At 36.1% G+C, this 13,123-nt stretch overlaps 1 protein-coding gene across 3 annotated transcripts in view; it reads right to left on the reverse strand.

The window, feature by feature from the left end:
* PRKG1 (protein kinase cGMP-dependent 1) overlaps nt 1–13,123 on the reverse strand; it is a 1,343,672-nt gene that overhangs the window by 40,466 nt on the left and 1,290,083 nt on the right. For all 3 annotated transcript variants that reach the window (XM_032607772.1, XM_032607771.1, XM_032607770.1), the window contains exon 10: nt 7,111–7,207. In XM_032607772.1, coding sequence (XP_032463663.1) covers nt 7,111–7,207 — 97 coding nt within the window. The remainder of the gene's footprint in view (nt 1–7,110; nt 7,208–13,123) is intronic.

Raw genomic sequence — 13,123 nt, forward strand, 5'->3', positions numbered from 1 at the left:
GAGGGATTGACTCCAGTCTCCCCTGTGGATACCAAAATCCTTAGATGCTCAAGTCCCTCATATAAAACGGCATAATATTTGCATATAACCTAAATACACCCTCCTGTATACTTTAAATCATCCTTAGATTGCTTATAATACCTAATACAATGAAAATGCTATGTAAATAGGTATAAATACAGCATAGGTAATATATAAATAGTTGTAAATACAATGTAAATGCTATGTAAATTGTTTCTGGTGCGTGTCAAATTCAAGTTTTGCTTTTTGAAACCTTATCGAATATTTTCAATCTGAGGTTGGATGAATTCATGGATGGGGAACCTGTGAATATTGAGGGCCAACTGTGGATTGATCTTTCTAGAAAAACAAGAAGGTTTAGAGGAGGAAATGCTAACATTTTCCTTTACTATAGAACACTAATTTCAAACACTTTTAAAGAAAAATGTTCATTTCAACAGATGGCTAGTGTATAAAATTCCTGTAATTTCAAAAGATGTATAAGAGTGTGACTGTTCGATTTGTTGTCGTTCATTTAGTCTAAACTGTATTCCAGCTATCAATGTACTAAAGAGAATATGTTCTACAGTAACAAGATGAATTCATGCATATTTTACCTTATTTGTATATGTCAAAGCAGAGATAAATGTTATCACCTGTGATTTCTGCTTAGAAACTATCTTGTGGTTAGATGTTTTAGAAGTTGCAGTATACAGGCATACTTCATTTTATTGCGCTTCATTTTTTTACCACACTTTGCAGATACTGCATTTTTAACACATTGAAGGTTTGTGGCAACCCTGTGTCGAGGAAGTCTGTCGATATCATTTTTCCAACAGCATTTGCTCACATCGTGTCTCTGTGTCACATTTTAGTAATTCTCACAGTATTTCAAACTTTTTCATGATTATTATATTTGCTATAATAATCTGTGATCAGTGATCTTTGATGTTACTACTTACTGAAGACTCAGATGATAGCATTTTATAGCAATGAAGTATTTTTTTAATAAAGTATTTTTTGATTAAGGTATGTACATTGTTTTTTTAGACTTAATGCTCTTACATGCTTTATAGACTATAGTATAGTGTATACATAACTGTCATATGCATTGGGAAACCAAAAAATTCCTGTTACTTGCTTTATTGTGATAATTGCTTTATTGACTATAGTATAGTGTATACATAACTGTCATATGCATTGGGAAACCAAAAAATTCCTGTTACTTGCTTTATTGTGATACTTGCTTTATTGCAGTGGTCTGGAATTGAACCCGCAATATCTCTGAGGAATGCCTGTGTTGTGACTGCACCTATTATGTTCAATTAGCATTTATCAAATTGGATTTTTATTAACTATCTGAATAACTTATTTTCTCAGAAATCAACACTATCACAATTACTAATTTGTGTCAGTTTTCATTCTTTTGAAGAATAAATATAAATGAGGATGACATATTTAATAATAATCCAAGTAGGGTATTTCTAGAGAAAAGGCTATGTTAAAATGAGGCAATTTTGAGTTTTCAACCAGCACAGAGTGCTTATTCACCTTGGCTACAGAGGACACAAGGCCTTAGGATGGGAGGGTTTCCCAGGCATCCCCTGCAGCATAAATCACAGTGGGCACAAAGGGCAGTGCTGTCCAGCGATCCCACAGCTATTCTATTTCACGGTCATGTGGCTTGGCAGTAAGAAGCTCTTGAAGGGTTTTCGTCTCATGTGGGGTTTCCCTTTGGCTTAGGCTTTCCCCTTACATAATGACGAAACAAAACTCTGTGACTGAGCAATAGGTTTATCACCTAATTTCTTGCTTAATCATCTCTTAGTCCCTATTTCTTTTGTTGCTTTACATAGCCTTCCACGTCACTTGCATGTGACACACAGTGACCAAGCAGCTGGCAAAAATGCCATGAGAGTGGTATGGATGCCCATATGTACAGCACACAGACCCTGCTACACAAATGTGATTGTGAGTGTGGCAGAATTCCTACAACTTGCTACCACATTGCCCCCTCCTGGGCAATCCGATCATGGGATTGTGGCACAGGAGAAAAGACCTTTGTCCTCCATTTGGCAAGAGCCAGACCCTTATTATGCCCAATCAGGATGCCATGGTTTAAGAAGATTGTGGAGAAACTGGATATGATTTAGCAGTTTGCACCAGAAACGATTTCCTGTTGAGAGGTTAAGAGGTGGGGCTTTACGATTTAGAAGAGAAATGGATGAATAAGAGCAGACTACTTCAGGTACACAAAGGTTTAGTGTGAGGAAGACTGAAAATTGTTTCCCATCTCTACTCATGACAGATCAGAAAGTAAGGAGCTTTAGTGGTTTGGGGGAATTTAATAGAAGCTATCACTGAAGGTCATTTGAACACCTTAGCCTCACTCATGTATTGGAGAAATGCTTGTATTCTCAGCACTTGGCCTAACAATGGGAGAAAAAAGAGTAAAATATTTCATTCCCTTCCTTTTCTATGGGTAGAGCTGAAAATGATAGTTATCATTAGAATATTTTAATAATAATAACAACACTGCCAACACTTACTGACCTATGATACGTGAGGCACTATTTTGGGATTTTAACTCATTTAATCTTTGCAATGCCTGAGGCACACAGCCTATTATTATCCTCCTTTTAGAGATGAGGAAACTGAGGCTCAAGAGGTTTAAGTAAATGACTAATCACACACAGCTGGTAAAACCTCAATCCAGACAGTCTGATTCCAGAGCTCTAGCTTTTAGCTACCACGTGATACTGTCTGATCTTTATTTTTTCCTCCACAGATATTTTAACACTCAACTAGGAGCCACAAAAGAGAAGACAGAAAAAAGAGTCTCTGAAGGTTCGACAGAAGAAGAGGTGAATAGCAGATAATCATGGCATCTATTCCGTATTTATGTCTAAGACAGGTTCTTGAATTCTAGAAGACTTTTTTAAAAAAACAAACGTGTACCTATTATAATAAAGTGACACTTGTCTGATTTGATAATGGTGGCTGTTAGTGGTGGTAATAAGAATCTAAATATCTTTAGTAGTCAGAATGATAAAAAAAAAAGAAAAAGTCTAGTTTAAAAATCAGTAGTTCTGGGCAAAAACAACAGCTCTTTCAGTGACCGTGGGATCTTAGGTCACTTATACACATTATTCATGACTTAGCTCCTGTGAAATGTGGCTTATGCCTCCTATGATAGCTCTAAAGGCAAAATTATATACTGGATATGAGAGCCATTTAAAGATTGTAAAGCTGGGTTCAAATGAAAAGCTCGATGATTTTAGTAAGAAAGTCATACTAATTTATTAATAAACATTATTAATATCAGTTTATTAACAAACTATCCTGCAGTAGTTTCATTTTACGAGAGCAGACCATAATGCTTGAGGTTATTTATGGCAACGCCTTGATGTCGATCCCTCTGTCTTAGAAATGCTGCCTCCTCTAAGAAATCTTGCCCCTCCACGCACTGAGCACGTGCTTCTCATACTCTGATTATGGGTTTACTTATTAGTTTGCATGACTGTCCCTCCTAGTGGACTGTGAGTCCCTAGAGGCAGTGGCTATTTTCTGTTAAACTGTGTATATCCCAGCAGAGAGCTCACTACATAAATACATAATAAATTGTGTAGAAAGAATATAATCCAAGAAGACAGAGATTATGTTTTCCATATCATTCTTCCTATATTTTATCCAAGTATGGTGCTCTGGTATAAGAGGCATTGAATTGCTGAATAAATAGATTACATATTTATTATTTAAAGCAACCGCTACATAGCATTGCTAGATTAAAAAGTTTGACTTGTACCAATCTACTCTGAAAAGCAAGCACCTCTCTGACAAGGGCAAAGGAGAGTAAATTCGGAATGTGACCGTAAAGCAATGGGACTAATTTTCACTTGTGATTTGTAAAATCCATCTCCTTATTTTACAGTCACATCTTGTAAATTAAGAGAATTACCTAGATGTCTTATAGCTTTAACAAGTAAATCATATATTTTAAAAAAGCTGAGTTCTTTAGCTGAAGGTGCTATTATAAACGGAATGTGGTCTTCTGGAAAATATTCTGTAAACAGGTAGCACTGAATAAGTTAGAAAGTGGTTCTTCAAAAATAAAAATACGTGCAGAAAATACGGTATATACCAGGTCACAGAAAGAAAAGCAGTATAAATGACTTCCCGAAGGTAATGGGTGTGAACAAGACATGTCTGATATTAAACTAGTTGAAATCACTTATGCTAAAAGTATTTATGAAATAGACTGAATAACTTAAGAACAGAACTCCCATTCCTATGAGACCTTCACTTCAAGCTTCTGGTCTCATCATTGAACAAATATTTAAGTTTCTATTATGTTCTCATCTCTAAAAGTTGGCAAAAAATTATTTTAGCAGTTCTTCTGCCTGAAAAATACCCCTGCATCTAAATTCATCTAAATTGACATAAATGATAAAAATTAAGAAATGCTAAGAAGTGTTTGAATGGTATTACATTAAGCAAATAACATGATCTGTATATCAAATGATAATAAAACTGCACTTCTAACTTAGTTCTAACAGGAAATGGGGTTCACAGATTCAAATTTCTTAATTCTTCATATCCAATTCAGTAGTTTATCATCTTATAATCAACACCTGGGAAAATTTTAAGAAATAGAATTATAAAATTAAAGTGTAACTGTGGTAATTTTTATAATGTCATTTACCTGATCAACATTACAGTTAGTAAGTGGCAAGAACTGGGAGCAATGGATTCTGGGGTAATAACAGTGATCACTTAAATGGGTAGTCCACCTCGAACAGTGAAGACAATTTGGGTATTAGGATAATCTCCTAGTGTGTTTGGGAAGTGCAAGATCACGCAAGATGATGTCACTTCAGAGGTTAAAGACATGCACCTCTACCCATGATGTACTAGTTATACTTTATAACCCATCATGGGTTTATCATTCAGGAATACATCTAAAGTTTTTCAAACCAGGCTACAGCTCCAACCTAAGTTAATCCTTGGGGTTACGATTTCCATTAGTCTAAAAACATTTGTGTAGACGTGTAAAATATCACATCCATGAGAAGAAAATTGCTGAACTGCCTTTGATTATCACTCCTGGGGTGAAGATTATATATAAGTATGTATGTACTCAAGCACACACATGCCTACAAACACTTACATATTTTGTCTTTTTAAACTGCATTACCTTTAATATGCCCACTTTGAACCTTCCTTAATTTGGTGGTTGTTTGTGCCTCCTCACATTTTTGAGGGAATTTTCTAGAAGTTTTCCACTATCAGCGTGGCATTTGATTATGCATCTTGAAGTGGTTTCAGTGTCTTTAAGTGATTTCCAGTATTTCAAAAATCCTAAGTAAATTCCTATATTTCATAAAATATCTCACTGGTAACTTAAAGGTTCCCAATTTGAAGCTATCAGACCTCTTTAGGAGACCACAAAGTTATAATGTTGATTTTTTTTGTCAACTAAAACAGCAATTTTATTGTCCACAGTCCTTAAAAAATAATTTTAAGAAACTGTAACGGCCATAAAATTAATCTCTAGGGAATTCTGTCCTTTATACTGCTTCATAGAGAGAGGGGTTTAGACACATACAACTATGTAAATAAACACAGCAGACAATAAATCCTTCATGGCTACGAGCGCTACACTCTGTGCTGTTTCTAATGTCCCAACACTCCCCGTGCAAAGCTGTTCATGTATAACAGTCATTAAATCTTCATTAACTATGTGAAGTTCTATTTCATCACAAAATTAATGTTCTTGAAAAATAAATCTAAGACTGCATTAATTGGCAGGATTCAGAAAAGAGGTTTTTCTAAGCCCTTACTTGATTTTTACTCCTATAATTGAAAACATTCAATACTTAGATGCCCAGAGGCACACTATGAAGTCAGGAATCAAGTCAGCAGCAGCATTACTATAGTATCTCCAGCCAGTGTTAAGGGAAGCATCACACAAATTCAGTGAAACACTTTACGGTTCTAAACCTTTCTTGTCTAATATTTAAGTAAATAACATCATTCTGCCCATCAAAGTCAGAAATCCCAACTACAGCACAAATGGACAAATACAAAAATAGTGCTAGGTCAATCTACTTTTATGGAAGGGGATTTCTCCTACTGCCTGATGGCAACAGTAACTATTTACTGAACTGTACACAGTCTCAGGGAGTTCCTAACGTACTGTACTGGTGTCTGATATCAGGGACTCCTCCATGTTCAGGAGAGGTGGACATTAATCTACATTCTCAAATATGGTTTTTATCCACACAATGTGGAATGCAGCAACTCAGTCACAAGAGTACATTTTTTTCTAATTTTTGTTGTAATATGTCAGTTTTTAAATTTATATTTTAAACAAAGGCACAATAGAACATGCTTTCATTTGGTTTACACCATATTGATGCCATGTGTTTAATGTACGAACTTGTGCCAAAATGTCTTCTTCATCTTCACTTAGCTGTGTGTGTATACACATAAATAAACATGTGTGTGAAATATATTATATAAAATATTCATACCATATTTTCTAATACAGTTATATGTATGTGTGTATAGATATATACTATAATCTAAATAGGTGCTTATAACTACAGAATAACTACAACACCATTTACTTAATTTTTAAAGCAGTCGTGAGAATAATTATATGTTATATACATAGATATATAATACATGTAAATATACCTCATCTCCCTTTATATATATTTAAATTTATATTTCAGTTATTGTGATTATAGATAGAGTGCATAATTAAGTTAGTGAGCACTGCTCAGAACTAAGGAAGTAAACAAAGATCACAGAAAATCAGCGGGTATTAAGTGCTTTATGACTCCTCATTAAGTAAGTGTGTTTACCTTTCATTTAATATGCAGAGGTTTTCTAAAAAGTAAGTTGGTGTTTATTTTATTTTTCATTTACTGATTACATAACATATTTCACTTTGTTGCAAACTCTGTTGTGCTGAAATGAGAGTATTTGGTACCAATTTAGGAACAATAATGATGAGAGAGAGAAGAAAAGAGAAATCTTAATCTAGGAGAAAAAATTAAGAAGGAAGACAGGACTCTCAAAAGCATTTAAAGAGCAATCACCTACCAGTTCTACTCGTCCGAAACCTCCAACTCCAAGGGTGTCGATGATGTTGAAATCAGACAGCTTCAGGTTGGCGAAGAAAGCAGCTTCAGCTTCATATCTGGAGTTTTTGATGCGAAAAAATGGAAATTTCTTAGAGGTGGAAACACGAGTACCACGTACAACTGTACTGGAATGACATGACTGTGAAACAGGGTTTACCTGCTTAAACGCCATCTTGCTTTTAGAGTCTGCGTTTTCTCACACTCATAATTTTTTGGTCCCAGTTGTGCAGAATAACATAGACTTGCACTTGTATTTCAGAGTAGAAAAATACAAAGTACCCACTGCATGTCAGTCACGTGACTGATAAATCCAGTTATCAAATCAAAGTTACATCTCGGTGTTTTTCTATGCGTCTTCTTGTGAGCACAGATTGTTCTTTTTTGGTTTTGTTTTGGATTTTTTGGTTTTGCTTGGTTTTGTGTTTGCTGTTGATTTTGGATGGCAGTTTCTCATTAGTTTCCCTTATCCACAGGCTGGCAGTGGCTCCTATTAATGTTTATTAAAAGCGGCAAGATCACTGAGGTCTCTGGAGTGAAATCACGGCCAGGTTTTATGAAAACAGATCCGAAAAGCTGAGGACTGATGTGAAAATGTCTGAAATGGATGATTTCGGAAGCATAATCACATTCCTAAAAAGTGTCTTCCCTTCATTTGTGTTTACCCACTGACTCTCAGCTAGTAATTCCAGTGTCTTTATGCTTGCCAGTTTCTTAGATGAGTGGGGTGAAGGAGCACAGACTAGCCTCCAAAAGTTTAACTCTAGGCACATGCAAATTGGACACATGCAAGTGGCCAAAATAAGCTTCCCCTGATGAGACAAGTGAATATGAGCTGCTTAAAATATCTCCTTATTAAAGCCCCTACTATTTTTAGAAAGGGCAGTAAGGCATACAGATGATGACCCTCCCACTCACTAAAGTCAGGTCAGGGAGTAATTCAGCTGTCTCAGAAATAAAGTATTTGAAGAGCTATGTGTAACCCATGACCTTCAGCCAGGCGGTACCTGATTCAGTAGTATGCTATAGATAGACATGATGAACATGCTTGAAATAGTGACACAGTGTGTTTATGTCAGCTTTTGGATAGAATCATTCACAGGCATGTTTGGCCTTAAGCTGGGTAACATTTTAGCTATTTCATTATAATCAAACACAAATTCAGACTCTCCACTTGGGAAAAATGTAAAACAGTTATCTAGGTGAGCTTTCAACACTCTCCAATTTACAATGACAATTCTGGTTTTTAACCCATCAATTCTTGAAAGACTCACAAGATGGTAAACAGTGTTTCTCGTTATTAGCTGATGATGGGAAATCAACTCTCTCTAGTTAACCTCTATAAACAAGACTGCTAGGCATTCTGAATGGTATCTATAGATTTCTCTCATTAACTACACAATCAAGAGATCAACATAGCACTTCAGGAGATGGTTTACTAGAATGGAACATAAGCAACAAATGTGCATTTCTAGCATTCCAACTGGCTCACAGCTTTTGGAAAATTAAAACTCCATCCCATTTAAAGGGTCAGTGACAGAGTTCACTCCAACAGGTGTTTAAAAAGGACACCTGCTGGGATCAGACCCCCCCCCACCCCCGCTCCACCATGATAATATGTAGGTGTTCAAGAATTTCCGGCAGTCAAATTCTTAATGAGATTGTTTTTAAATAATATCTTATGTGCTTGCTGGATTTAGAAATCTCAGATTGAAGAGGGTAAACTCTTTCAGACTACTCTGACACCACTTTATATATTTAAAGTATGGTGTTACTACTTATAGCTCTTGAAGACACACCTCCCCCCCAAATCCTTATATTTGGGTTCTGTAAAATTAGTCTGGAAATGTCTAAACAAGTCATCTTCAGCCATTTGTTGCACATCAGAACTTCCTGAGCATCTTTTAGAAACCACTTAATCTGCGTCCCACCATAGATCAAGTTGATCAGCAATCTCTGGAAGCAGTATCACATATCTATACACTTTTACAGCTCCTTGGGTGATTCTGATGTACAGCTAAGGGTTGAGAACCATAGTTCTAACCCCTCTGAAAGCCTCAGGAGGTTCCAGAGCCATAGAAGAATTTTGGGTTGGATTAAAATGATCCAAGGAAATCAGTAGCTGTCCAATGAGTCTGGAGTGTGATGCATTCATGGCAAAAGTATTGGGGACTCATAACTTGGCCTTGACTCCTGCCCCTGTTGTCCTAGACCCATAGGAATGAACAATAGCTCTGTAATGGCTAACACAGCTTTAAAAAAAAAAAAAATAAGCAACATTGACAATAAAACAGACAGATGCAGAATGCAAAACTTTGCTAATTACTTTGCTATTATTTCTAGGTGAATTTTTAAAATACTTCCTAGTTGGGGGATTTTTATGGAGTGGTTGGTGAGATGCCTGGCTCACGGGCCCAGCTGCTCCGTGGCATGTGGGATCTTCCCGGACCGGGGCACGAACCCGTGTCCCCTGCATCGGCAGGCGGACACTCAACCACTGCGCCACCAGGGGAGCCCCAACCAAGGAAATGTTGTTGCTTAGAACGTCATGTCTTTTTTTTTCCTCATTGAGATTACTCTTTAGGGAGTCGCTTCATCACAGAGACTCTGTACACTTTTCCTTTTTGAATAAATAGCTTTGTTTTTTAACATGGAAATCACCACCCGAAGAGACCTTTGTAAAAAAGCCAAACTATAGATGATTTAGCTTCTGGAGGTATCTCACCGCTCTAGCTCGTAACTTGGAGGGACGTTTTCATTCTTTCTTTTTACGCAGGAATTATTTGAAAATAATTTGAATCTATCCGTTATGTTCTACATTCTTTAGAGTTGATAATTTTGAGTGGGGAAGGAGACAAAATAAATTGGTTAAGTAAATGGCTCTTGTCCTATAAAACTTCTCTTGCCTGAAGGAGGTAACCATGGAACACAAGTACCTAGCTTACTTACTACTGTGGGGTACCAGGTCCAAAGAATTAGGCCCAGATTTATGCAACTCTAAAATCCATCTGTGCAAAAATGTTTATGAGAGGGACAGTTCCCAAGTGCTAAGGGAAATATATATCAGTAAGGCATTCAATTCCTGATGTTTGGTTGCTTAAAATCTAGCAAGTGGTATGAAATGTATTTTCTAATGTTCCTACCTTAGTTTGAGATACAGATTTTTTAAGAGAATACTGTTATTTACAGTTGACCCTTGAACAATGCAAGGGTTGGGGCGCTGACCCTCCTACGGTCAAAAATTCATGTATAATTTATAGTGGGTCCTCCATATCCACAATTTTTCTGTATCCATAGTTCCATATCTGCCCATTCAACCAACTGGATCATGTAGTATTTACTACTGAAAAAAATCTGCAGATGAGTGGATCTGCACAGTTCAAACCTATGTTGTTCAAGGGTCAACTGTATTCAATTTTTTTTTTTTTTTTGGTATAGGGTGAAAGCTGTGGATTCTCTTTCCAGAAAAGTGCAGATACTGACATACTCTGTATAACTTCAAGGAGCTTATAAACCCTCAAAATAGGTTAACAACATGCAAATAACTATATAACCAGAGAATAAGTGTGTTGGGTGAAGTAGAGAGATAATATATCATTTCTCAAACATACCTGACCATAAGATTCACCTGGGGCTTTGGTGATTAGAATCCAGTCACTAATTTGTACAGGGTACTCTTTAAATAGTGAAATATGGAACTTTCAAGAACTACTAGAAAGAAACAAAGTTGCCTACATTTTCACCTTCTCTTTTCATTTCTGCTTATACACCAAAGGAGGTTCTAAAAGCAATGAAAATGTAAAGTTGCAGGTGTAATGATGATGAGACCAAGACATAGATGCAAAGTCTAGAAACAGACCAAGACATACATGCAGAGTCTAGAAACAGAAAAATAATACTGGAATAATCTTAACCTCTCTTTATCTAAAACTACATATCTATCCAGTATTATATTCACTTCCTTTCAGAAATAGATAATAACCATTAGTTTTTATTTTTCCATCTCTTCCAATATCACCAGCTTCCACAAAACCAAAGAGTAAGACTCAGATGTCCTTTATTATTCACCATAATTGTTTCTTTTTTTGTTGTTGCCAGATATCCATGAATCAATTCTGTCATCATTTCAAAATAACACAATTGGGTTCTATCCCTTATGACTGACCACTATTATTAAGAAGCAAACATCTCTCCTTAATACTGAAAACCAAATATGACCCAGTACAAAAATGTCTGAAACGTAAAATTTTATCTTCACCTTGATATTACAATAGCAGAAATGGCTCAGCATTATTCTACAAAGCAAACAATAGTATGTGCAGTGTTAAAGTAAGGTCCAAGAATCCAAATGGACATTCCAGATGGGATACAAAAGCCAGTACTTAAAAGCCAATGAAACAAAAGGCTAATGTGCCCTATTTACTTTAGCAAAATCTATAATCCAAATCAGTTTCAGAAGTCTACTCTAAGGGTCTCCAAGGAAAATCAAACAAAGTCTTAGCATCTTTTAACCTACATGCAGATCAGTCACCACTGCTTGGCCTGTGCTCATCTGCTCTTGGGTATCTTTTTATCTCCTGTTGAATTTAGTTTTATCAGTTCTTGGGGAAATCTATAAAATGTTTCAGTAAACACACATGAACTCTCATCTATGACTAAGATTTTTATTCTGTAACTTTTAATAGGTAAGATGCGATTCAATCAGACAATGTCTACTCTGGACTTAAAAATAATGCAAGAGCGCATCCTAGAATACAAACAGAAGCTCAGGACGCGTGGTCCCGGCTCTGTCAGTGACTTTATATTTCCAAGTCCTGAATTCAACATGTAGGCCTTTGTAAAGGTATCAACATACACTTAAGTAAATAAGTATGAGTTGTATACATAAAATCAGAGCCCTAGCTTACTTAAATGTTCAGATAAACTCCTAGAAATCCTTCCACTTTTTATGTGATCAAAGAACCTTGATATCTATAAATAAATATTTACAGAAATAGTTAAAGGAGGTGAGAACTTTTTGACAGTCGACCTTAAGCACAAAATATGTATACCTGGTCTATGATGCATGCAAGCTCTAATGCTAGCCATCTACTGAATAAACACTTAACTTGGTACACAGGATTTTACGTAATAACAGTTCTTGATTTAATAAAACTTGGTGCATTAAGTAATTTGTAGGTCTTGAAGAGTAAATACAAATTCAGCCAGACAAGTAACTATATATAGAGAAAGCAGAATTGAAAACTGGACCAATAATACTTATTTGCATATTTAACACAGATGTGAGTTGGGCTTAAACTACTGGGACTATCACCTCATTGTGCTACATTAACTTTGTGTATGTGAAAATAGTTACTACATGTCCTATTCCCCTGATTCTAAAATGTTTGGGATTAAATAAGTTTAGTCACTAAAATAAAAATGGATAGTCTTTATTAAATCTATAATCAAGTCACCAGTCATCTCTTATTAATTTAATTGCTTTATTAAAAAGTCTCATTGTTAAACTAAACTTTAAAAGCAGAATCTTCTGACTTCATTGGAAAACTGTGAACCATTTTATTTATTTATTTATTTTTTTGGCGGTACGCAGGCCTCTCACTGCCGTGGCCTCTTCCATCGCGGAGCACAGGCTCCGGACGCGCAGGCCCAGCGGCCATGGCTCACGGGCCCAGCAGCTCCGCAGCATGTGGGATCCTCCCGGACCGGGGCACGAACCCGTGTCCCCTGCATCGGCAGGCAGACTCCCAACCACTGCGCCACCAGGGAAGCCCTGAACCATTTTATTGTTCAAGATTTGTATAGGGAGTTATTTCCTGTTGAAATAATGTTTTTCAAATAACACTTTACAAAAGTCTCTATTACTATAAGCGTTTTTCAAAAGAAAACAAAACAAACAAAACCTGTAAACATAAGAAACCCTATTTCTAAAATTCTAAACAAAAAGGGACAATTTCTAATTTATTTGGCCATAA

Source organism: Phocoena sinus, chromosome 16, assembly GCF_008692025.1.
Source record: "Phocoena sinus isolate mPhoSin1 chromosome 16, mPhoSin1.pri, whole genome shotgun sequence".
Classification (NCBI taxonomy): Eukaryota; Metazoa; Chordata; class Mammalia; order Artiodactyla; family Phocoenidae; genus Phocoena; species Phocoena sinus.